Genomic DNA, 26,522 nt, shown 5'->3' with positions numbered 1-26,522 from the left:
AAAAAAAGATGGAAGAAACAGAATGGTGTGTTTTAATCATTTATTTTTAAACAATCCTTGAATATATAAAAAGCTGCTGGGGACAAATTATTTTACAAATCTCCTCCTCAGTTTCCAACACTCCTAAACTTTGCGTTAACTGGTGTATGATTGTACCTTTCTGTTTTCAAGACTGGCCCAAAGCTGCATCCTGAAACATGGGGTTACCGTTGCTTTCTTTGGTTAAATAAAAATAGGTTAACTGCAAATGAACTAGAAAAGGGAACAAAAGAGAGTCCGTTGTGTTGAGCTGCTGTGCTCTTTGTACACAACTGACATATGACTCCCGGGGAACACAAAGTGCTATGAAGACAAAACCGTTTTTTTTTCTTGGGACTGAGGTCTGCTGGGGATTACAGTGGATTGACTTTCTGACCTTTTAACAGAATTTAGCTCCAAGAATTAAAGACTTGATGAAGTACTCCCATAGAGTTGCATTATTACCAGCCTAGGTTTTAGTCTGTAGTATTTGCCAGCAGTGGTATTCAGATCCTTTACTTAAGTTAAAGTAGCAATACCACACTATAAATGCACTATTAAAGGTTTCTAGAATAATGTATTATATATTATACTATTATTGTTGCCTTAATGTCTAAATACCTTTTTACTGTTGTAGGTGGTTAGGTAGAGCTAATTTTAACTGCTCTCAATAGTGCTAGGTGGTTTAATTTTTTTAACAAAGCTGGTATTTTCTCTTTAAATTAATTAAAGGGGCACTATGTAGTTTTGGAGAAGAAATTCAAACTCAGAATTTTTATATTTACAATATTAATGAGGTAATAATACAAACTCAGAAATATTTATTTTTTTCTATAACTGAATAAACGAGCTGTTCTCAGAGTAATTAAGGTCCTCAGAACACTGTTTGGAGTTAGAAAGGTGGCAGGGTCCGCCACATATAAACAAAGTAAAATAGTAATGAAATAGTGTTGTCCTTTAAGCTTAAGTTTGTTTATTTAGAGATGAAAACTAAAGAGAGTTTGTTTAGGCATAATAAAAATCAGTCAATGAATGAAAATTTCTTCTCCAAAACTACATAATGCAGCTTTAAAGAGTAAGGTCCAGACCTGCTCCAACTGAAAAGTGTCATGAGATAACTTGTGAATTGGCGCTATACAAATACTGATTGATTGATTTGTATGTGAATCTGAACCTGCAAAGAGAAAGGGGCCTCTCACATAATTACAGCAGAGAACAAAATAACAATATTTTTACTCAAAAATGTAGTAAAGTAAAAAGTGGTAACTGGTTATTTAACCTAATTTTAGAAGTAGTTCACAGTATCGCTCTGTCTGTAACATTTACAAATTATTTTCCAAGGTTTCTATCCACAGTAAGAGCCACTGGAAGAAGAAGTGGCTGGGAAGGACAGCTTTGTGAAAGTCTCCTCCCTAGACTGACCTCTGCAACAAAAGCTGCCAATCCCAGGAACAGGTGGTCCCTTATGTTGGAGAGGAATAAAGGGGACATTTGTCAGGGCCCTGAGAATCTCAGCACTTATTTTAGTCCACAGCTACAATATGTTTACGATTGTGTGTGTGTGTGGTGTATTTAATTTAAATAATTTGCTTTGGGGAGGATACAATGGCAGCACGATGAGAGCTGAGATTATACGCAGTGTGGTATGTGTGAACTCGCATTCCTCATCCACTGCCATCCACATGCCAGCCCTGCTCGACCTCACTGTGAACCAAGACATGTGACTCCTCGTTCAGCCTTGTTTGTTGGCGTGAAACGAAGGCGAGTAAGATTGTAAAACCCCTGAAATGTGACATGTCGAGTGTGTTTTTCTACTCTGCCTTCCCGAAACTCTCTCCGTGCTCCCTTCGCGTCGCTGAGCTCCGTTGAGACGGTTTGGAAAACACACCACCTTTTCAGCAGTGCAGCGAGCGGCGACTCTTTTTTTTTTTTTGTAAACTCGCGCCTGATTGGCTCGCTCGAATACAACGCCGCTTGTGATTGGCCGAGAGTGTCCTGTTGACCGAAGGTGGACTCCCAGAGAGTCGGGGACGCTGGAAGCGAAAAAAAAAAAAAAAATTCCAGCTACAAAACTACACCATGCGCCTCCCCTGAGTGGGGTTGGAATAATCACCGGGAAGACGCTTGTACTCAAAGTATATTAAATTATGACAACGCCTGACCGTCCTGGTGCTCCCACGCTATGATTTTACTTCATCTACTCGCTTTTACGGACCACCGCCGCCGCCGCTGCCCGCCTGTAGGACTCCTCACAACTACACAGGTAACTTTGTTTTAACTCCGTTAGCTTAATGCTAACCGCAGCGTTAGCAAGCCTGTTGCCGCAGTTGGTTGTTGGCTTTTGCCTACTTTTACAAGCTTTTACTCGTTCACGTAGTGTGTAACGCAGAAAGTGACCGCGACAGCTCGTACCATCCTTTTAACCTTTTTTTTTTTTTTGTGGTGGTGGTATTTTATTTAAAAACAACAAAGCAAAAGCTCCTTTTGTTGGTCGCCTGAGAACAACAGCTCGACACGCTCTGCTCGAGTTGACCATCGATCTCAAACAAGAGAAATTCAAAATTCACCATCTTTAAATCACACGTTCAAGTGGGGTTGTCCTATCGAAACCATTGTAATGACTTTAAGCGACTCGTGCTTCAACTTATATTCTCGGTTGTGTAGGTGTGTTGTAACTTAATTTTAAATGTGACGGACCTTTATGTCGTCCGTAGTCCACTTGTTGCTGGCCATTCATTATGCAGTGTTGACTCTCCACGTTGTTGTGCTTCATGCCGATGACAACAAGCTGGTATTCTTGTTGTGTGAATAACGCCGTGACGATGTGTCTTAAGCATGTCCACGAAACTTAAGGTGATACTCGATAAAGTGTACTTTATTATTATTAAGAGTACTTTTGAACCAGTTACTACGAAGTTGTGCTCACATTTCATCAAGTTATAGATATAATCAATCCAAGCCAGGCTCGGTGTAAGGCTTTAAGTCAGACAAGAGACACACAAGCATCTGGTAGAAAATAGCTTTATGTTAGGACCTGTTGCATAATGTTGATTGTCCAGCATTAAGCACGGATGGTCTACTATTAGGTGCCTCAACAACAGAGGTATTGATTCATGTTGGTTTTTAACTGTTTTGAGATACCATATCTGAGCAGTTCATTTTAAGATATGTCTGTACTTTAACAAAACAAAATGCAGCAATAACACATCTATCTCTTCCCTTCTTTTCTTTTCTTTTTTTTTTTAATAACAGGTGGATTAATGAATCAAGCAAGAATGGAGGTGTAAATCGGACAAAGTGGAACATATTTTCTTGCATCCTGCTGGAGCTACCTTTTCGATGTGGCCGATCACGGATAACTGGATTTTAAGTTTATTTGAATGATGGCATCACGTTGGGTTCATTCTTGTGAAGATGATGAGAGACAACAAACGAGATCTTCTTTCTGTGAGGTAAACACAACAACTCCAACCCCAGACTTTGTGTATTATTTGTCAAATGATGAATGACATTTTTCAAATGGTGATCATGAAAGTGATTTTTGGGGGCAACTGACTCTCTGGTCTCTGCGTCTTCTCAGTTTGGTCTTGGTGTGGGGGTAGTAATGTGTTTGACACTTTGGCCCAGCTGTCTGTGCTTGTAACAACTCCTGTTGCATTGTTTTGCTCTTTATCTCACCAGTGCCTCATTATTTTGCTTCTTTTGGTAATCATAGCTCTCAGATATATGCCAGAAGTTTGTCTATGCCTCCCATTTTTTACTTGGGTGGATCATTGTCGATTACAGGTTTCAGTCGCAGATCTGTTCTTAATTATATTAGAAATTTTAATCAAACTCATCGCTGGAGGAAGTGGGAGGAGACAATGGCATTGAAGCAGATAATTCAAGACCCCGTCTTCCAGATTTTAAGCTGTGACCCCTGTAAAACCAGACAGGACACCATCTGCTCCTCTGAAAGCTTGTCTCCTGAATGAGGACCTTCAATGGTAAACTAGGTAGCCAGCCCGTACTCTTTGAAATGGAAGGGCGCCTATTTATAGAATCCATAGTTTTCTTTCATTTTCTCGATTGCCTTTAATCTAATATTCAGCTCTCCAATTAAGCCTCCCTGCTTTTCTGTGAATAGTCTGTTTATGAGGGATTGAAAGCTCCTTATGTTGTTACTTCTAGCAGACTCGATGTACTAAACTAAATTTGATTTTAGACCATTGAGGAGAGCAAAGCATATCTTGGTACTCAAGAAGATATTAAGTCACTTAGCGAGTAATAGACTCAGTTTTATTGGGTTTGTTTTTAATTTGTTTATATTTTTGAGTTTTTCTAGAGCCCTGAAAGTGGATTTTTGGTATTAAACACAGCTAGATGTCATTCAGAAGCCATGCTGAAGAGACAGCTTGTGTCTTGTGTGTCACAGCCAAACAAACAAAACAAACTGAGATGATGTGCTTACCTTTGCATTTACGTCAATCTGGATACAGCCTCACAATTTCTAAATAGGTTTAATGAATGAATGTAGTAGCACCTAACAATTCTGATGCAGAAACTGTGCTCATGTTCCCTGAAAGTACTCAAGGCAGTATGCCGTGTTAGTATTCATTATGAAAAATGTTCTATCTTAAAGTGTTTTCTTTTTTTAAATGATAGTACGGTGTGAGGGAAAAACCTCAGCGCAGTGCAGTCAGTGGAAATCCTTCTTTTAGCAGCCCCTCTAATAAGGCTACCACACAAACCAATTCATGTGCTAATTTTGAGCCGGAAACCCCCCTGGAGGTTTTGGTCCTGGGATTTTCTGGAAATGATGACACTGTGGAATTAATGACTTCAGAAGTTTGTTAACTGGATGATTTTTTAATTCACTTTTTGCAAAAAAAAAGCCCAAAAAACAGCGTAAGGTTGCCTCAGCTAACAGAGTTCAGTCATCAGAGATGTGGATGATAGATGGGTGTGCCTTTGTTTTTATTCAGAGAAAGCATGGCGTTGTTGCTATTGCAGGAGGAGGATTGGTTACTGTCTCAAATGTAGTGAAACACAAAGCTAACTTCAACAAAAAAGTAGTTTTAAATGAGCAGGAGTTGAGATCTTAAAATTGAATTCAAAGTGGATTTAAACACTTTAAAAATAACAATTTTACAGTGCTGTATCACAGAAAATAGTATTCAGTCATATTTATAAGATGCCTATTTTTCTATGATAATATGATGACCTGTCTGTTAGCTTGTATAGTAATAATAATATAATAATATGTAATTATATTTTTTTAAAATCTAAGATTTTGTCTGTGCCTTGTGGTTTGTTTTCTCCCTCTACACTGGAGTGTTTGTCTGCTTTATCAGCTGAATAGTGCATGGTATTCAAACATTGCAGCTGAATCCAAATGGCAGACAGGGTTTTCTGAAAGTCTCCTTCCTCTTCTTGTTTTCTCTGGTCAGTTATTGAGTTTTCAGTCCAGAGATGTGTTGTGTGATATATCTGTAGCAGGATTTTCTATTAGAGCCTTTTATTGTATCAAACTACATCATATGATTTATTTGTGTTTTCCATATAATGTGTCGACCTGAGCTTTTTTTCAGGAATGCATTCAGCTTGTTGTGAAATGAGAGTGAGATGAATTACTGTTTTGGATGATGAAGCATGATCCATACTAAGCCCTGTACGGGTCTATTGACAAACAGACCTCCCCGTCCCCCCATTATTGGCCTCATTAAAGCTCAGCGTTTATCTCATTTAGGCTGGCTGCCTTTCACAGAACCCCCTGTGCAGGCATCGTATGGCTTACTGATGGCAATCGGAAGGGAAAATTGACAGTCAATTGGATAGAAGAAGTCTGTTACTTCCTGTGGCCTTATGGTTTTGTCTGCAATGTCTCAAGGGAAAACATAGGAGATAGGCGATGTGACTCTATTTTTCCTCGGTGCACAGATTCTGTGCGGTAAAAACAGCTATGTCATCTTAAATCCATCCTTCCAATCCAAGTGCTCAATGCACAGCTTTGGTAGAGCTTTGTGAGGAAAATAAATAAACAGCTGTGTTTCTCAAATCGCTCTCCTCAGGAAACCAAAGGCATCAGTAATTTAATCCCACAGATGAGAGTGGGGATGTTTAAACAGTCCAGTGTTGTGGCTGAATAAATCAGACAGGTGTCTTGTCACTACAGCACTATTTCTCTCTGAGAAGGCATAGTTGCTGGCCTGTTTATGTTTATTTTTTAATTAATTTTTATTCTGCATTTAGACTTATACAAGGATGATGCATATCTCTAATTCATCCAGTGTTACCATTTCCTGCAGTTGTTAGATTATCTGTTTATATGCTGAAACACAGTTTTACTTTCAGTATTTGCCTATGACAGCCCCTTTTTGGATGGGCAGTTTCTTTGTCCAGAAAAATAAATGGTCATAGCGTTGAATCAGTGTTTGGCTGACATATTGTAAAGGATCACAAATAGGGCTAGGTGATTTGGCCTTAAAAAAATAACTCTATACTTGTAGGCTATGTTCTGATACACAATATTTATTTCTTGAAAATTTGAAATCTCCTCAAAAGCACGTCATTAATGCTAAGATGACAAAATCAATTTTCACAATATTTTGAACAAAATACCCCATTATCTGTATTCCAACAACATTGTAGGGATGCCTATTTGTACTTTCACAAAAGTCATCAGAAATGTGGTTAAAGGCAAGTATTAGAGCAAGTAGTAGTCTCTGAATCTCTGAACTATGAACATACATTTTAGTTTTTGAATGAAACTGGTTCTCGTCCAACTCTACAACTGGTAAAATACAAGTCATGTTCCCCCCCTCATGGAGCCACCAGGGAAGTTTAAGTCATCTTTCTGTTTTTGGACAATGATGCTCAAAGAATGTTAATGAAAAAGCATTTTGGAAAGACACCCTTCATGAACAGCCACCACATGACAATTCTCTGTCCCATTTGTATGTTACAACTAGAAGTGCGGCTTGCACAAAACACACCACGACCATACATAGGCCAAGTAATGATGCCCCTAACCTTGTCTTACACTAAAAGGCTGGAACGCCCAGGGCTCACCAGTGGCCCTCTGTATCATTATCTTAGGCTTTTCACAGTTAAGTGCTTGGTTTGGATGGGATGTGGTGTAGAATGTAGCAGCCCACAGAGAACTAGGTTTCTTCACATTTTAAGGCTATGTACCGATGTTTGAGAGCTGATGTCATGCAGTGCTTGTAATGTGTCATTTGGTGATGTCAGCAGAGGTTTTTTAAACATACAGTCCATGCAGTGTGGTTTTTATAATATTTGTTGAAAATGGTGGAAATTCCAGTTTCTTTTTCAGTGTGCACATGGCCTCTAGACATCAACATTTGTGGTGTGTAAACAGCTGTGCACGCACAGTGTTTCCCCTAAAATGTCTGATGTTGGTAGGAGGTATTGGTTTTGTCTGCCCTCTAATCTCTGCGGTGAGGGAACCACAGATGTAGTCACCTTATAATCTCTCTGAAAATGACCACATGTACTACCATGTCACTTAATATGATACAAACAGTGCACGATTTGTTGGACAAGAATAGAATTCGAAGAGCTTCAATCTCAGTGGGTCTGGATTTGTATTCATTGCTCATGGCAAAATGCATCTAATAAGATTTTTCAAAAAATTGTCCATGACAGGCATCTCCATGCATTTGTATGGTAGCCATCCATGTAGAAGAGCAGAAATCTAATAAAAACACTGACATTGTAGTTGTACTCATGCCATTATGTGTTTTGTTATTTAGAGATGTGTATACAGAATAAAGCTAGAAAGATCCCCATAAGCCCAAATCAACAGTCTTAGGGCCTTGACACCAGGCCCACCGTTAAGCAATCTCTGGGCCGCCGCTGAGTGTCTGTGGCCCTAGTTTTTGCTGTGTGTCCCGCAACATTTGCACTAGTCAGCCTTTGTTGGCAGCTTCTCCAACTGGTGGCTTGGAGAATTATTTCCACTCATGCAGGTGCAGAACGTACAAGGTAGTTGGCTGTCAGCTGAAAATTTTGCGGTTTGTTCAAGTGCAGCTTTTTGGCTGAGACACAGGTGACGTGAGGTGACGCAACTCTGGGCCTTCACCTCAACTAGTTGTCTGGGCCTTAAGTCTTTTCAACTTTCCTGCTTGTCTAATGCAAATGTACTTTCAATTTTAAAAAAAGGGCTCAGCAATGTCCTAAAACATCTGGGCACTGTAGTTTTGTAGCATGTCATTCGAATAGTGCATTTGATGGGAACTATTTTCAGCTGCAGATTAATTCACATTTGGTGTACTAGTAAATATATTTATGGCAGCAGGATGATGTAAGTGGATTGACTCAATAAAGAATGATGAAGAAACATATCAACCAGAGCACATCCTTGCACTGGTTTATTAATGTGTTTTTAATGGTTTTTGGACATCAACAGACGTTTATGGAATAGAGGAATGATCTACACTATATCAGGCTTTTGCTACACAGGCAGTTTCCTGTGTGATTTGTTGACCAAAAAAACCTAGAATATCACCAGAATAACTGGGATCTGGTGGTTGAAATTACTGTTCCCACTCTGAGACACAGGACTGGTCACTGCTTGAATCTAGGCGCTTTCCAGCAGAAGATTAAATGCTTTCTGAAAACTCTCTCCCAGCTGCCTCACCCAGTGTAAATATCAGTCTAGCATTCTGGTGATTCATAAATGGCTGAGAGCCATTCATTTGTGGGCAGGAGAGGACAGGTGCGTATTTTGATGTGGGTGTTCCTTTCATGTGCTTTTAGACCATTTTCTGTAAGTAATCTCATAATTTTCTCTGTGTTGATTCCCTTTTTGACCTTCTGTCACAGTTATTTGAAAGCATTATTAATCTACACCAGGGCCTTGCTGTGTTCTCCATCCTTTAATGGCACGATTTTAAAAGATTTTTATTACATAAGTGGAAAGGAAGACAGTGAGGGAAATGTTGGTCTGGAATTTATTGACCTGGAATGTCGCAGCAGTATTAACTATGCAATGATAACACTGCTTGGCATGCGTCTGTCAGGAGGCCCACACCCCCCTGCTGTCGTCCAGATCTAAAGATCAGAGGGTTGGAAATTGCCCCGTTGCACTGGCTGCTAAATCAGTTCCAGTAGACTGGGATTGGCTTGACCCGGAGACATGAGGGAAGCTATGCAGGCATTTCAAACATCCAGTGGATCTATTGTCATATCACCAAAAGCACGTCTCCAGGTCTGGATTTGAGTGTTTTCTAGCTGCATTAAAGCACCCAGAACTCGTACAGACACAGGCTGCAGCATGAGAGTGCCAGTATCACAGAAAAGCCAAAGCTTAGTTATGCACAGTAAAACCTGTTTTGCTAGTTTCATCAAACTTAAATGGGTGTCAGCTGCACCTGCAGCTCTATTTCCCAGCCAGTCACAGCAGTGCAGTGGGTCCATGCGCTCTACAGTATGTACGTTTTTACTCTATATATCTATTCGAAAGCTGTGCTTGTTACTTCAAATACATTTTCATCCAAGTAGTTTGTTTTATTGCCTCTTTCTGGAATATATGATTAAAAATCATGTTGCCGTTTGCTGAGAAGCATTGAAACTTTCTGCAGAGAGTAACATGCTTTAACTTGGTACAGACCTCCAGGCACACAATGTATTTCTCATGAACCTGTGAGTGTCAGGTTGAGTGTTCATCCTGTGACATATTCCAGGCAGTTGAATGAGATGGTGGTTTTAAGTTGGTGTGAGCAAACTGTTCATGTTTGTTTGTTTTTTTAAATGTGGTTTTGGCTCATTTGCTACTCCCTGCAACAGCTGGATCGAGTGGGAGAGCTGTTCAGATTTATTTATTCCTCTTTTCTCAGTTTTTCAGGATTTTTTGTTGTGTAACTGCATTTATTACAAGTAGACAAACCTCCTGCAAAATTCTTTGTTAGTGGTGGTTTATCTCTGTTTATGTTAACAGGCAGGTAATTCACGCTGATTTACTGACATTTAACTCAACATATCTGCCCAGGCAGAGATAGCGCGAATGCAAGCTCATCAAATTCCTCACATTGTGGGGAACAGTCTATGCTTCAGGGGGGAGGGGGAGGGTTTGTTTGAGACAGGGTGAGGAAAAATACTTTTTCACTGTGGAAATACAAGATTGTTTGAACAGAGGTGTTCCTGAAAGTTGTACTGGAGCAGGGAATATGATACAGGGAGTTCAGAGTAAAGGGGGGTGTTGCCGCACACACGATACCACAAAGGTGTGAGGCTATAAATAGCCAGTAAACACAAGGGTGGGTGTCTAAAGCCCTGAAGCTTGACATGCTCTACTCTCCAGCTGTGAAAATAGAGTATCATGACCTGACTGTAAACACTGTTCAGCTAGGGACATTTCTCCCATTCTCCTCTAAACCATGTTCACCTGTTATGAATGATATGGGGCTTTATTTGTGCTATAGTTTTAGATACATTGTTTTTTGGATTTTCGAACTGGTGTTTTCCAGTGTTTACACTTTCAATTTCAAGATTTCACAAAATTCTTCATTAAATTTTTTTCAGATCTACTGTCAGTGTAAAAGTGAAAGTAGAACTTCTTAATTTCAGTTCTTTTCTCCTCTTTTGTCTTTGTGTAGAATGAATCTCCAGAGTGGAGAAGCTTGCCGGATTCTCCTGCAGCGCAATACCAAACAGAAGAGGAGTTCTCATGGCCGAGACCTAAAACTGTGCTTTTGCGTCGAACTTCCCAAGGCTTCGGCTTCACCCTGCGCCACTTCATCGTGTATCCACCGGAGTCGACCATGCACTGCTTCCTGGTAAATTTCAGACTTTTGATATTAAACTTGTCAGACGCTTTCATGAGATTCATACTCTTGAGTATTATTTACGCATCACGTAAGATTACACTGAGTCAACAAAAAGCCTGATAACCTAAATTCTATTACCATGTGCACCAAAGTCACTTGAGTATTTCTGTGTTTTTACAGGAGGAAGATCATGGCCGCAGAGGTAAGCAGAAACACTCAACTGTTCCTCGTCATGCATGCCCTTCAGCACTGCTGAGTCAGAGCAGTGCCTCTGACTTCTAATGACTCTTAATCCATCCACTCTTTGACTCTCTTTGCTTCCTTATGCGATGAGAACAATGTAGCTCCTGTGTGTCACTGACCTTTGTGGAGGCATGAAAGGTTTGGTCAGCACCACCTGTTTCTGTCCTGCACCGACCCACCTCTTCATATTGTTTCACTTTGTTGTTCTTGCTGCTTTTCTCCCCTACCATAGAAAGGCTGTCAGAAAGAGATGGCCTCAATTTTACTGGGTTGCATGTGTTTGACCCTCTTTCCCCATGTTATTCTCATACAGTTCTGTTTTTCCCTTTTCATAAGGGACAAACCTCTGGCAGAAGTTAATGTTGATTCGGTCACCATTTTGGCATGCCCAGTATTTTAAAAAAAATGTTTTGGTTCTTACTCCTTTTGTCATTTTTCACAAGAACGCAAAAAAGTTATTAAAAGGTGATAAAATCTGGTCATTTTTAAAAGTTTTCCAGTCCGGTATGCCTTCCTTTTACAGCCAGTTAATGTGAAAGTATGTACCCTGTAAATATGGTAAATAATATCATATTATACAGTAATGACCACTAGTAATAAGTAGGTAATAACTGAGAGACTAAAGACTGAAACACTAAGAAAAACATCCAGTAGTACCCATCAATTCAACTAAGAACCATTAGTTTGTGACTTGTTAGGTTGGGTAATGACTCAGATATTATTGCGTACTTCATAGGAAAGTAGACAATACTTTCTAATTCTTTGGAAGCACCTCCTCTATTATCCATCAATTCAAGTTACAATTGTAGTTATCCAAGGTTTATGTTGGTGATAGCCTAAGTTTAATAATGTGTATACATACCATTGAACTTTGATGTTTTTATAGAAATGACAACTGCATTTATCATGACTCTGCTTTTGCTGAACACAGAGCTCATCATTTTTGACTTAAGTTATATACATCCAGAGAACATATGATGGTCATATGTTTCCCTTAGTATGTCTATGATGTTCAGTTTTGACCAGTGTCAGGCTTTATGCCAGGGTTGGTCCTGCAGGCCTCGTGTCCTGCTTGTTTTAGATGCTTCCCTGCCCCAACACAACTGATCCAAACATATAGGTCATTATCAGACTTCAGCAGAGCTTGATTACCAGCTGATCATTTAAATCAGGTGTGTGTGTGTGTGCGCACTGCGTTATTATAATGCATCACAATTTGAATTTTGTCCAGCAATTTGTAAGTCTGAAAGTATTTCTGTGTGGTTGCCAAGAAGGGAAGCTTTAAACTGTGAAATCTTACGTGAAATTCCTCATGAAAGATGGAAAAAGATTCACTTTACTTAATTAGGCTTTCCTAAGTAGAGTATATTTTATTTAGATTTTGTGATAGGGTTTCTTTCCTTCTCTTTTAACTTTGAGTTGATATCCCTGTTGCTTGTTTGTGGGCTTAACACATTGTTTAGTCTGTTGCCATTTGTTCACCACGCAGAGGTTGCTGTAACTGGAATTCGTCCAGGTGGACGTCGGTAATTCTATCAGACATTTATTTTTCTTGGGGAGGAAAATTGTACAGGAAAGCAACACTGTAATTCCTTTTGCACATGTTGAGGAAGTGAATTATTATTTGCACAAGTAATACCTTTGTTTTCATTACACATTGGAAAACCCCATGAATCTGTTCCAGCTTTCCTCAGTGCTCGCCATGTGCAGTTGTGAAATGGCAAAGAAGTGATACTGTCAAGATCACAGTATGTTTTACCGAATTGCACAATATGCATTGACATGTAACACAATACAGGATTATTGGTGCTTCTGAGAAGATACTTTCCCATGAAAATTGATAAATGAAAATCATCAGTAATGAAATATGGCAACTCTAACAGGTAAAGGCATGTATAACTAATGACACACAAGATAATCAAGCTCAGATATTAATGTCATATGACTGTAAAGCAGTATTTTTAAAGTCAGATACACTAAGCAGTAAAATAATAACCAAAATCCATCAAGATTTCTTGATGTTAAAATGCTTTGTCACCAAGCGACCCAGTTGATTAACTGTATGGTTCAATGGATCATGTTGGCTTGTTGTGTAGTACGACATGAAATATACCCCTTGTTAGAAAGCAGACATCAGTCACATGGCCATCTGCACACACTCGCCGACACATGCTTGAATTTGTTCGCTGTCCAGTGCTAATGATAATTGTAGCTCTCATCCAATTAAAATCCTGAATGGGCTGTGTATGATGTATGTGCGCAGCGTGTCGAGTAGATAGCCACACACGCATGCACACTTATCCAGCAAGACACAGGCAGGCTGTTGGACATCACAACATAGAGACTGCTGTAAAAATGATTTGTTTCTGCAACATCTCTCCATAACCACATGATGAAATGGTGTTATGTGGTGTCCCAGTTCCAAATTTGAGTTTTTGTTTATGTGACCTCCTTTGTGATTTCTGTAACAACAGGGAAGTGCTGGAGCTTGAACACAGAGCTTGCTTATCATCCAGACTAAAACTTTATGATAGACTACAGGAGAGCCAGCTCCAGTTAAAGCAGTAATGGTTTATATTCCGACCCAAAACTAAAACACTGTAGAAGACCTAGACTTTTTAGGTTGGAGCTTTGCTGTTTCGGTCTGAGTAAGCCCGAGAATATTAAAGAATCCTGGCAGTTGCGTAATGCTGGACACAGGGCTGGTAGGCAGGAAGCCAGAATTGAGGAAGGAAAAAAAAAAAGACGACCTGAGATGAATTTAAGTCCAGACTGGGCTAGTCTGTTCACAGTATCACACCAAAGAAATAGAGATGCTGGCTAGCAATAAGCAGCAATCAAAAGGAATGAGGAGAGAGCCCGCTGACATATTGCTAATTCATCTAATGCAATGTCTTCTTTATACTAATTCTTCTAATACTAATATGAATATACTAATACTAATTACTAGTATATCAAGGGTAACTAATAAGTCCTTTTTCTGAGAGTGGGTCTAATAATTTTACAAAGGCTGTATCATCAGCTCAGAAAGTTAATAACAATATACATACTACACATGCTACACATGTCCATGTGACATTTAAGAATTGTAAGAACATTTATAGCAGGTGTGGAAAGTTGAAATGGGTTGTTCATGGGCAAAACATTCTTATTATGTTCAGTATTGGACATTTGTGTGTAGAAAAAAATCTTGTATCTACCAAACAACAACTTGGAACTGCTCTGTATTTTACAACAGTCTCTAAGCCATGGGATCATCTCCTCCTTTGACTGTTGCTTCCTGAATAGATTAATGACGTCATTGTGATGATAGCCCTTGGACACAACTGATCATTCAGATGAATTGTGGTTTTATACTGAAGAGGGCAATATGTGTCAAAACATGGATTTATGAATACAAGTATTGCATCAGAGTTACGAGTTTTACACTCTCATTCCTCCACAGTGCAGCAGCACCATCAATTCTCTTATTGTATTAGAGTCTGCTGCTTCCCAATACAAAGCTCCTCTGTCACAACGCTGGGGTCAAGTTTGGGTGCACTTGTGATCTAATGATTTCTTGTCAACTCTTCACTCCTTCACATGGAGAAAGGCTGTCTTTTACCTCAATTACAGCTGACTCGTAGCCTGACGTTGCTCTAAGTGCTCAGGCGTCGATGTTGGTGTTGAATTTTAAACGAGGTAATTTAATGAAGGCTTTAAGATGATTTTTTTTTTCAAAAATCAGTCTGCAGTACTTTTTTTTAAAATGGTCTTTATAGGCTTTACAGTGACAAACATGAGCCAACTGTAGTCACTTCAGGCATATCATGTTCTTTACCAAGCCTAATCTCCCTGTGTTTGCCAAGTGATTAAAACAGTGCAAATGAAACCTGGCAATGTTTTAATTTGCCTGCACAGGGTTTTCTCTGGTTTTCAAGAAACATTTTTTGTGTCTCTGTCCTGAACACAGACAGATGAAAACAATGTTGATCTTTGAACTTTGGGTAATTTTAGCAAACAAAAAGCATTCCCAAAAATGTTAAGTGTTTTTTTAAAAAAATGGTAAGGTGTCAACAACGCTAGTTAGGTGATAAGTTTATGTATGATATTTAATGTTGGGTGGTGCTGCAGACTATAAAGAAGACATTTTTATTGCCTAGGGCAGTCTTGTAGAGCAAAGATAAATCTAGTCTGACTGCTTTAGAGTACTGTAAGAAGAAAGCACCATTGTACACATTGTACAGTTGTATTATCTCAAGTTATGTAAGCTAGCAAAGGCAAAAACTGAGTTGCTGCCTGCCACTATACATTTAAATGCTCGAGCTGGCTCATATATGAAAAGCTCCATTGTGGAGATGGTGATGGTGATGCAGCTCTACTGTATGCCACCAGAGGGAGCATGTCTTTTTGCTGTAGTTATATGGGACTCCTGTTGCAGTATTACATAATGTGAGTCCCCAGGATGTGATTCTGCATGAGTAATCTTGTGTGTAGAAGAGAGAAAAATGGAGTCCGTCTGTCTTTGTGAGGATTTCAAAGGTTGACACATAATTTTTTCATTATTATTGCTTAATTAACCACAGAGTAATATTAAGCCACCTGTTTGCTTGTTTCCCCCTCCAGTGCCTAAAACACAACATTCAAAAACAGCTGGTGATATTGTGTGTTTCACAGCGCCAAAAGTCTGGCTTCCTATTCATTTGTGTTTCATTTGACACTAATAATGCTTAAACTCTTGAAGTGATCATGTAAGCAATTTTAAACAACTTTTGTTACTACATTTGTTTTTAAAACTCTCACGCCTGTTGTCATGCTGGCCTTCCCAACCGCTGTAGTTTGTGAGCCATCGTGCACTGACTCACTACCAGAATGTTAACTACTGGGGAAGGATTTTAGCCACTCTTTGGCTGTGCCCAGAGCTATTTCTCAGTTTATAAGGAAAGAGTGGGAGTTGTGCAGCTGAGCACACTGTCACTCTACCTTTTCTCAGTCTCTTTCTCTCACCCCCTCCCTCTTTCTTTTCTTTCCTTCTTTTTTTCTGCAGCCATGCAGCTGCTAGGAGACAGGAGCAGCATGAGCAAACAGGTTTCCTCTCTTTAGCCGCTTTTATCCACCTCCCTAAAACCACATCATTTCCCCCTATTGAGATCTTTCTTTTCTCTGAACCTATTAATGATCACATCTATTCAAAGCCGGTATAATGTGGGCACGCACTGGCCAAACCACAGTCTGTTCTGCTGTCATAATGTTGATTCACATGCCTCCAAACCTTGTGACAAACCTCCCAGTTTCTATCTCATTCTGAAGCACAGCCTCTCTTCTCACCTAAATGTCATGGAACAATTTACTGCTCAGTCTGGTGCTCATTGGTAGGGTTTGAAGGTGTTGTTTTTCACATTTCAGGTTCAGCTTTGGTGCAAGTGAGCGGTTGTAAATGAACCTTCAGTTTAGCGCTTCTTGTATTAGATATGAAGTTGTTATTTGTGTTTTTTTATATCCTTGCTTTATTTGTAGGAAAAAAAACTTCAGGTAAAACGAGCTGATTTTATATGCTTCTTTGTATACTTGTTGTATAATGTATACTGACCTGTTTCTTTCAGGGAGACAAAGGAATAGGCTAGAACCAATGGACACCATTTTCGTGAAGCAAGTGAAGGAAGGTGGCCCCGCTCACGGAGCTGGTCTTTGTACAGGTAATATACATTTTCAAACTCTGCGGTCCTTCTTTAACCAAAATCTATAAGAGATTTTCTGGGATGTTGTAAGTACTCAGTAGTCATGATGTTACACCATCCCAGGCATGATCCTGTAAATGATGTCACACAGAGCAGAAAACTTCCTCTAAGCTAGTGCACTGATGTTTCAGAGTTTTGCAAGCAGAAGAGAAAAAAGTGCAAGGAGTGCACTTTTCAGCAGTGGCCTGACAGTACTCCTGCTGTGAAGCAAAACATTAGGGGCCATGTAGTTGCAGGAAAGTGCTCTTTTTTAGTTCCCCTTTTATTGAGTAGAATCCCCAGTGATTTTATGTCTTAGTGGATACAGAGAACCATCAGCACAGTAACTGTAAACATCAACATCAGGTGAGGTGAATGAACCTGTCTTCAGAAAAACACCCTGCAGTCTTTTACTGCCTCTCTCTGTTACTGATGTCATTACTGCTGTTTTAACGTCTTTCAGGTGATCGACTAGTGAAGGTGAATGGAGCGAGCATCATCGGGAAAGCCTATTGTGAGGTCATAGCCCTGATCCAAGAAAGGTAAGTTTAAATATATATCTGTATGGATGATACTGGCCAGTTGGTGTATTTTCCCTGCTTTAAATCTCTTTTCATTCCCCAACAGTGGTGAATTTCTTGAACTTTGTGTGATGCCAAAAGATGAGGATATTCTGCAACTGGTAAGTTTCTCGTTACCACCCTTTTGAAACAGAAAAGCTCTGTCTTAAATGTGTTTATAAAACTGCACCCTGTTTGCTCCAGTCCCACAATAATCTTCACTAAATCTGATCTCACAGAGCTGCTCTAGTTTAAGGTGTTCATGTTGAGGCAGTAGTCATGAGATGCAGGCAGCCTGCCTATTCCATCAGAGCTCTCTATCTAGGCCTCCTAATCAGGACAGAGCAGCATTTCTGTCCTCAACTCGCTCCTGGCACTACTGCGGAAATGGCCTAATTGGATTGGCAGAGCGGGCATCATCTAAAATACCTACACCGACATAATATCATGGACACATCTATTCGTATAGATTATATATTATGACTTGCAACTGGCACAGAAGTTTTTTTTTTGCTAAAGAGTTGTCCTCAAACTCAGGTCTATATGGAGTAGACCTACATTAAACAGCTGAGTTGTAGAAAAAGTTGTTGTGTTCATTACTCTGACTGCATCTTAAGTCCTAAATATTTTAGGCAATAAACATCACTGCCTCACATGTTGGGTTACATATGACTGCCCCAGTGTTTCGTTATCAGAGGCAGATTAACTTCTGCTAACTATCAAAAGAACCAACAAAATTAGAAGGGAGATTAATTTTGGAAAATGGAAACCCAACAAGGATATTAAGGGAGAAAAAGATCTTTTCTTGTAACTAATGTTTATGTCATCATCAGGTGACTGTGTAGTGACATGCACTTTCCATTATGACTGTGGTAACTATGACGGCTTTCAAGGAAACAGTTGGCTAATACAGTTGCTGTTCCACTTCCACCGTGAAAGCTTCAAAACTATCTTGGAATGTCTTCATAAAATACAGAATGTTAAATAAGCAAACTTCAGGCTATAGATTGATAATCAGAAAAAAATATGTTTTGTAAAAAAAAAAGAAATACCATTTAAAAAATATTATAAATTGAAAAAATACCTTGTACATCTATTTCATAAGACATGTGCGTAGGAGAGGGCCAAGTAGATCTGTAGTTGAAAGCTAAATCCTGAACATTGTCTAACTTGCAAAGATACATTTACTAGGCCTTCATCAGGCAGGTTTTGACTGATTTAAGGTCTGGTGTTGAGTCTTGTTAATTTAAATAACTATAGTATAATAATTTATAAATGTAAAGCTGAGTTGCATTGTTGTAGTGTTGGCACATCCTACATATAAGCTGCATATTTTCAGCAGCTAGTGCAAACAAAATAAAAGGGGAGAGATTCTAATGTGGTCCTCACACAATTGTTATTTTTCTAGTTTGACTATCATTTTTTAGTCATTAAATATATAAGTTGTAATTGTCTTATTAAAAACACAATGTTCATCTCTGAAAATAAATATTAAATTGTTTGACATTTCTAACTCACCCCTAATCCAATCAGGCTTCATATGATGTCTTCATCTTTCTTCATCCTCACCTCGCTCTGCCAAAATTTTTTAGAAAATAAAAAAAATGTAATGCGGTTTTTCTGTCCCTAAATACCTCCTCCATTGCAGAGATAAACCCCCATACCTGTGAGCACTTTAGATCTCTTCATTAACCTTTAATGCATGCTGCAGGCAGCTGTTTGCAGCTACTGTGCATCCTGCACATTCAGTACAAAGCGAATGTGCACTCATCTGTTCCATATCTATAGCACGTTGTATTAAGTGCTTTGTCAGGATGCTCATCCATCTTCTCCCAAGAGCTTATTGTTATCTGATAGCCTGTTTATGAATTATATAATAATAGAGTCTGGCTGTTGCTTTACGTGAAATATTCCCTTGTGGATCCTTTATGTCCAGATTGAAACCTCATAATTAACTTTATAGATAAATCAATGAATTATTTAGGAGTATTGCATCTGGAATTGTATAATCAATATCTATTGTTGTAACAACCACTAATCTCTCTCTTTAAGCACCACACCCTCCTAAATATATGCATGCAGATATTCATCTGAAACACTAAAAAGGGTGTCAGTGATCTTAATTATTTAAGAATGATATTCAATCATAAGTCAATTAAAATTAAACTTGTAATGTCACAGAAAATCAAACATTATTCACATCCTCATGACCCTCCTCTCACATTACTATCAGTTAATTTTCTTCATTCTTATGACCAATGGACTGTTACTCCACCCTTCTTCTCTGTTAGGTCCTCCCCCTCTCTTGCCATTTTTCCTCTCCACCCATTTACACAGTCCTCTGTATCTTACACGTGTGTTGTGATAACACTGGCCTCAGTATTGCACAGTAAACAGCCAACAGCCACACAAAAAAAATCTATTAATGTTGGCAGGCAAACTGACGACGGCTGTCCTTAAGAACAAGAGGATTAGTAGAGATGCAAGCAGGATGACAGTACACTGTAGGAGGCAGCACACACTGACTGCTAGGAGACAGGCAGCAGTTGCTTAGCAAAGAGAGGGAGAGAGTGTACATCCAGTGAGTGAAAAGAAAAAAAGGGAGGGAACTGTACGCTAGGAAAGCAGAGGAAATACAGAGCAGGGAAAAAAAGAGGGAACAGCATGAATGATGAGCTGAAACCGAGCAGATAAAATCAGCTGACTGCCCTGTGTTTTGAACAGGTTGATGCTAAGGGAAAAGGAGGGAGGAGAAAGCAGTGGGAGGGGGGAGCTGTACCATCAGAGCTGAATGTATAATCAGCAGCTGCTGCTTCTGTCATGTGAGCAATAGCAGAGGGAGGGAGAGAGAGTCATAGACTGGAGGCACCTTGTTCAGTTAGCGTAATATTCTGGCTGAAGATGGATAGAACCATGGAGACTTAACAGCAGCATGAGAGGCGAGCTTCTGCTCCTGCCACCTCACCCAGGAAAGACTGGCACAGGCAGGTTGTAACGTGGCAACCCCTGCTTCATCTCTGCTTCTTCGTCCCTCTGTAATGCTGTTGCAGCTCTAGTATATTTTTAGCATGTCAAGCCCAGGCATTGCTGTGGCCGTTTATTTATTTTTTTACAATGTGAGCATTTTGCACTGCTGGCATCTCTACCACCCTTCTCCCTTGATTTGTCGTTTTCACATGCTGTAACGGCAGCCTTTTTCTCTGGAAACTACTAATCTGGTAAGCAAACAGCAGACTGGGTATCCACTTGACAGTGACATGTTGTGCTTGCTGTCTCGTTTTGCATGTGTCATGCATGTCAGCATCATCATTTCAGGATGTGGTGTTCATGTTGTACATCATTGCTATTTAGTTGCCGTGGTTAACCGTTTAACGGTCAGCTCTGTGTTGGTGATTCAAATGTGTAGACTGTAGAAATGGCCGATGGACTGTGTCTGCAGTACCTGTTAGATTGAGCACTCGAATTGGCATCCAGCTGGCATCTCAGCGAAGCCTCGCCCCTTCTTCATCCTCGCTGCCAGATGTCATTAGTGTGATAAAGGCCAGTGACCTCTGAACTCTCTTGCAATAATGTTTGCACAAAGGGAGGAACAACTGGCATTGATTTCATTCACAGCTTTATGTAAGATTGTAATTTGACACCAGGTAGAAGGATCAAAGTCCTCATACCTTCACACGTCTCTCGATTGCTGTATGTGCAGTATGATATGAGTAAAACAGATAAATGTAGCAAGGCTTACAAGTCTATAGAAATATCCAGCATTAATTTTGGATTCATTGAAAAGGGTTTAATTAGTATCTGCAGTGAAATAGTATAGGCTTCCAAACCTTGGCCGATAATCAGGCAGGCTAAATATAGCACTTTCTCTATGAGGGATGGGCAACCTCCTGTCTGTCCGAGGTTATAGTCTGTCAGTCTGACGTGGGAAAATGAAGTTACCAGCTACCTGTCAAAATCTTTGTCAATTTTTACAGCACATTTTTAATGTTAACATGTTTGTTCAAATATGTTGAATGCCTCATCGGAACATTATTGATTTATTACACAATCTTTGCTGAAAATGTCACAGTACAGGCTAAATATTGGGTGTAGTAAAAATGAACACCATTCCACATTTATCTCATGGAGTTTGCAGTTATAGTAGTTGTTCATTTCTCCCATAGATTAAATTGTTTTTTCTGACATTGGAAATCACAGTAGCAACAAACCATTGTTGCGGAGAATACAGGTGGGAATGGTGGAGAAAGACTGCTGTACCATAAACATATTGTTGCAACACCATCCTAAGTCTCAGTTAGTGAAAAATATTTTCTATGTTAGCGTATATAGTGCACCATCCAGTCATGGAACAGTGAACATAACCATGAGAACTCTAAATAAGGAGCAGATGAAGACCACTGACACCCCTGAACTGCTAACGCCTCCGCTCACTCATACTGCAACATGCACTGCCCACACACATGCATCCGGTAGCATTTGTAATATCACGCTTGACTTCTCTGCAAGCACCGAGTAGTACACTGTTGAATATTACACACACTTGGAAATGCAGCTTCTACTGATCTGTTGTAACACTACTGTTCCTCTGTCTCTAGGCCTACTCCCAGGATGCCTACCTCCGTGGCCACAGCAACTACAGTGGAAATGCTCGTCACATTCCTGAACCACCCCCAGTATGCTACCCCAGAGTAGACTGTAAGCCTACGGGCATGGCCCAGGCGACAGACTCCGCAGAGCAGGTCTGCCGAGGGCCAACCGCACCCCCTGACCATGGATACCGCAAGGAGATCACCGTGCCCCCATCTCCTCCTCCTCCTCCTCCTCAACCATATCCAAAAAGCCAGATGAAAGTGTGCATGCGCAACGACAGCGTGAGGACAGTGGTGGTTCCTCCTGATACAGCCCACATGGGGCGAATGGGTCCAGCACATAGGATAGATTACATGGACCCTGTCTTTGTGAGGGGGAGGCCTGGGTCACTGGCCCAGTATCATCACCCGCGAAAGGCTGACGTCTATCCCAGTGGTCCAGGAATGCATCCATATGGAGGTCAGGCACCTCACTACCCAGCCAACCATCAAAACATTGATTGGCGCACTTACCAAACGTACCGGGAGTACATTGACAACAAAGGAATCCATTCCCATGGTAGTCGGACTATCCAGGAGAGGCTGGATAATTTGCGGGCTACTAGTCAGACCGCCTTTGGCGCTGCTCATCACATTCCCCGAGGAGACTGGGGACCTAAGGGGATACGACGGAGGAGTACCTCACATGAACGATCATACCAAGGACCTCCACCCCACTTTCAGATAGCCCCACGCAGTGCATCACAGGACCGCATGCTCGGTGCGGAGAGAATGAACCAAACCAGGAACTGGCCTCCTCGAAGTGTGTCCCAAGATGGCCTAATGCACAAAGCCCGGGCACGCTCCACGGACTATGTTGACCCTGCAGAGTTGGCTCGGCCCAGTGAGAGGAGAGGAGGGTATGGTAGGGCAGACCAAGGTACGAGGCCCAGCAGACAGTCTGCCCCCAGACACGCCATGCTCCACAGGCCTTCTGTTGGATACAGTGGTGGCATGAGGGGGCCACCCAACCCCTCTCTGTACTCTAAAGGACCAGATTCTCTTCAGACCCGCTCCTCACCCATGCTCTCAGACAGATCCTCACATTTTGGAAAGAGCACAAGTGCAGAACACTCTCTTACTGACCAAAGAGTTGCAGTCAAAGGAAACCACGCAGCCCACACTTCCCAACAAGGCCTAAGCAGGGTGCGGGCTGAAACCATGCTGCCTTTTGAGGCAGGCAGAGAGGCAGCATTGGTAGGACACAGGTCTTCTTCGTGCTCTACCCCGAAACAGATGCCTCAGAGGCCAAGCATCCTCAAACCACCTCCCCTAGACCCACAGAGTCAGGTCAACGGGCGAAGCCCCACGGAAACCGGCGTCGTTCTTAGAGAAAAGCCCCCCTCTGGAAAGAACCCCAGCCCTCTGCGACACCCCTCCTACATTCTGGCAGTAACTGACGATGGAGCAGACTCTACAGCAGATGTGGCGGCGTGCTGGCTTCCCAACGATGCTCGCCGAGAGATACGCATACGTCGCCTTGGGGAACAATGTCACACCTCGTGCTCCAGCAACCTGGACGAGTCTCTGGACTCAATTCCATTTATTGGTAAGAGAATAATCAGTTGTAAACCTTCACGCCCCACGTTGTCATGGCAACGGCAGCAGGCAGTAGTAACGTGAGGGAGACAGGCCGTGCTGATACTGTAGCTAGTTGAAAGGCTTCTACCATAGATGCTGATAGAAATCAATTCAAAATAGATGCATAGGACTGTGGAGCATGTGTAACTCTATAGTTTAATTGTTAATCTGATTCAGTGTATTACTGTTACTGTTACCGTGATAAATGCTAAATGGACTTGCATTTCAATAGCACTTTTCCAGTCTACAGACCGCTCAGAAGCGCTTTACAACACTTGTGACATTCACCCATTCACACACACATTCATACACTGATGGCAGAGGCAAATGGCAAATAAATTAATCTTCCTGGGAAGATGTTATTTATCAGGTTTTGTGGCATTCAGAGATGTTTTGTGGGATATTCGGCTTAACTGGTGCAGAGTGAAGGATGGCTTAAGCCTTTTGAAATATATTGAATTTCTCCTCTTACTTAATACATTGTTTTCTTAGATGGTCTCGCTTCGGGATGGATTGCATTGTGGTTCAGTACTAGTCCCATAATGCATTTGTGGTGATTAAATGGAAGTCATCTCCGAAACAACTCTCCTACCATTCACATAAGAAGTGTTTGGCGGTGCTTTAAACGGCTGTTTTCATAAAATGTTTGAACTCATACTCTTAGAGAGATGATCAGAATGCTGTGTTTTGCCCTTTTGAAAAACACATTTCTAAACCTAGTCTGAATTTCATTGCAAATATGTTCGGTGTATTCAGGCTTTTAAAGAGAATCTGTTGTAATCAGTTCAGCAGTGAGACAATATTCATAATTGATAGGAGCTCTCAGCATATTTTCTTGTGTGGTGTGATGAGAGCATCGCTATAGCTACATTGCTGGAGGCAAGACAGTATGGAGATAGAGGAGCTTTTATATTTCTTAAATGTCATCTTGAAATCTACTGTCAGATTGAACATACATCATATATTTGGATTTATATTGTCTGTCTTTATGTTTGTCTTTCCCCATCTGTCTCTTATATTTATTATGAATGTTTGGGTGTCTGTCTATCCATCTGCCTCTCTACCAGTAATGTAAAATGGAAATTACAGGTTCTGGGAGAGTGGATATTCTGTTATTTAATCTTCTCTGTATTTGTCTTAGGTCTTAGTGTTACTTTTGTATGATTAGGCTGGTTCATCAGAAAAATGGTCAGTCCCCGAGCAAAAGACACGAATCAGCGTAATGTAACTTCCGATCTACTTATGCTTTGGAAGGTCGCACAGTACAGGAAACGTTTTGTTCTCTGCAGGTAGCCTGTATGGAGGAACTAGGTCACAGGCAGAGACAGTACTGGAAGGTTTTAGTTTGACCCATGGGAGAAGAGTTAGTTTCTGAGTTTAATTTGGGTCTTTTGAAGCAGTTTGGTGTAGGATAAATCGAACGTATGGTACAAATTAATTTAAAAGATGTTTCTTATTCACTAATCTCAAAGATTAACCTTCAAAGGCCTGCTCACTTCTGTTAAGTTTACATCTTTAATAATATACATGCAGCTGTCAGTTTATTATGTACACCACTTAAAAGCAATGCACTCTAAAGCCCTATTTGCATGGGCCTAGTATTACCAGGTCACCTCATAGAGACAGCCACCTCACGTCTGTGTTTGTGTAGCACATTTACGCTGGATAAGCGAAGTCTGTATTTTACACGTATTTACTAACATTATTATGAGTCGCGATCAAATTTCTTACTTGTTCAGCTTTCTGACAACAGAAAACAGATTTTTACAAAGCAAATCACCAACATCTAATTCGCCCCACATGACCACTGTGTCTGGCAAAATATGGTTGATAATATGCAGTGGAATTTTTACTTTACCAATGACGGACATGGCAGATTCACACAGGATTAAAATCATAGACGACTTCTGCAATTATTACAAATTACTAGAGATCTCCAGGTAATACTAGTCCTGTGCAAACAGGGCTTAATTTTGTCCACCCCATTTATATAGATAGGGATGGGCAGGAGGAATGGCTTTTTTATGTAAACTTGTTTAGAAGTGTAAGTTTATTAGAGTTCATTTCTTCTTACTCTAAGTCATGCGGACCCACTTCCCTCTGCAGTGCTAAATAAAAGTTATTGCTCTTGAATTAAGGGAACATGTGACAGTTTTCAGTTGCATGTGCAGAGTATCTGAGGTCACTACACTTTTGGTTTACAGTGTTTCTACCGTTCAAGTAAAGGCGGCCTGACAGGCCAGGTGCAGACAAAGCAGGCAGTGACAGTGGTGATGCCGCAACACCACCATTCTGGGACTGGTGCCCCGGCCCAGGAGAACAGTGCCTTGATTGTGTAAGCCTCTCGGCCTCCATCAATAGCCTGTTTGAAAGCCCACTGGTCCAGGACTTAGTCCAATCCATCGCTTTTTTTAGCTAATCTACAGGCAGGTCATATCTTTTATCTTATATCTTCCTTAGATGGTGACGCTGTGGTTTTATTTTTTATTTTCACAGTAAATATTGAGTCTGGCCATGGATATTTGTAGCTATGCAGTCTAATTTTGGATACACTTGCAGTAGCAGTGTGTCCAAGTCTTTTGGAGTAATGTTGTACTGGAGTCCTTCATGATGATGCTGGTGAACAGTTTGAGCCTGGGGCAGAAATTTTTCAGTGTTGCTGTAGCAAGCTGCCTGGTGTAGGACCTGTCAGGACTGTGAGCGTTTTACCAGCAGCTGAAGAAAGAGTTGTTCTGATCATTGTGCTGTATTTGTGCATCATATGCAAAAGATCACTGTGTGCATTTAAGTTTAGGTTTGTCATGGACTTTTTATGTATGCAGAGTTTAGTGAAAGAGACTGTTGATCTCTAAGAGACAGTTGACAAAAATTGAAGTTGTTTCTACCTAAATAAGGTTTATCAGTGATGGGCAGGACCTCAGTAAGGTAGCCTGATGGACCTTTTTGTGGAGATTGTGACATCCTTTTCCTTTGCCCCGTTTCAAAGTTGGGTGCAGGCTAGAACTAGGACAGTTCCTTTTAAATTTA

The 26,522-nt window shown here is 40.6% G+C and overlaps 1 protein-coding gene across 1 annotated transcript in view; it reads left to right on the top strand.

The window, feature by feature from the left end:
• The first annotated feature begins 2,077 nt into the window (after positions 1-2,077).
• arhgap21b (Rho GTPase activating protein 21b) overlaps positions 2,078-26,522 on the top strand; it is a 37,116-nt gene continuing 12,671 nt past the window's right edge. The window contains 8 exon segments of the mRNA XM_073491020.1: positions 2,078-2,281; positions 3,271-3,470; positions 10,617-10,796; positions 10,968-10,989; positions 16,613-16,705; positions 17,190-17,268; positions 17,354-17,408; positions 21,882-23,463. Coding sequence (XP_073347121.1) covers positions 3,399-3,470; positions 10,617-10,796; positions 10,968-10,989; positions 16,613-16,705; positions 17,190-17,268; positions 17,354-17,408; positions 21,882-23,463 — 2,083 coding nt within the window. The 5' untranslated portion in view covers positions 2,078-2,281; positions 3,271-3,398.

Source organism: Pagrus major, chromosome 21 (assembly GCF_040436345.1).
Source record: "Pagrus major chromosome 21, Pma_NU_1.0".
NCBI lineage: Eukaryota > Metazoa > Chordata > Actinopteri > Spariformes > Sparidae > Pagrus > Pagrus major.
This window is presented reverse-complemented; position numbering and strand designations above follow the sequence as displayed.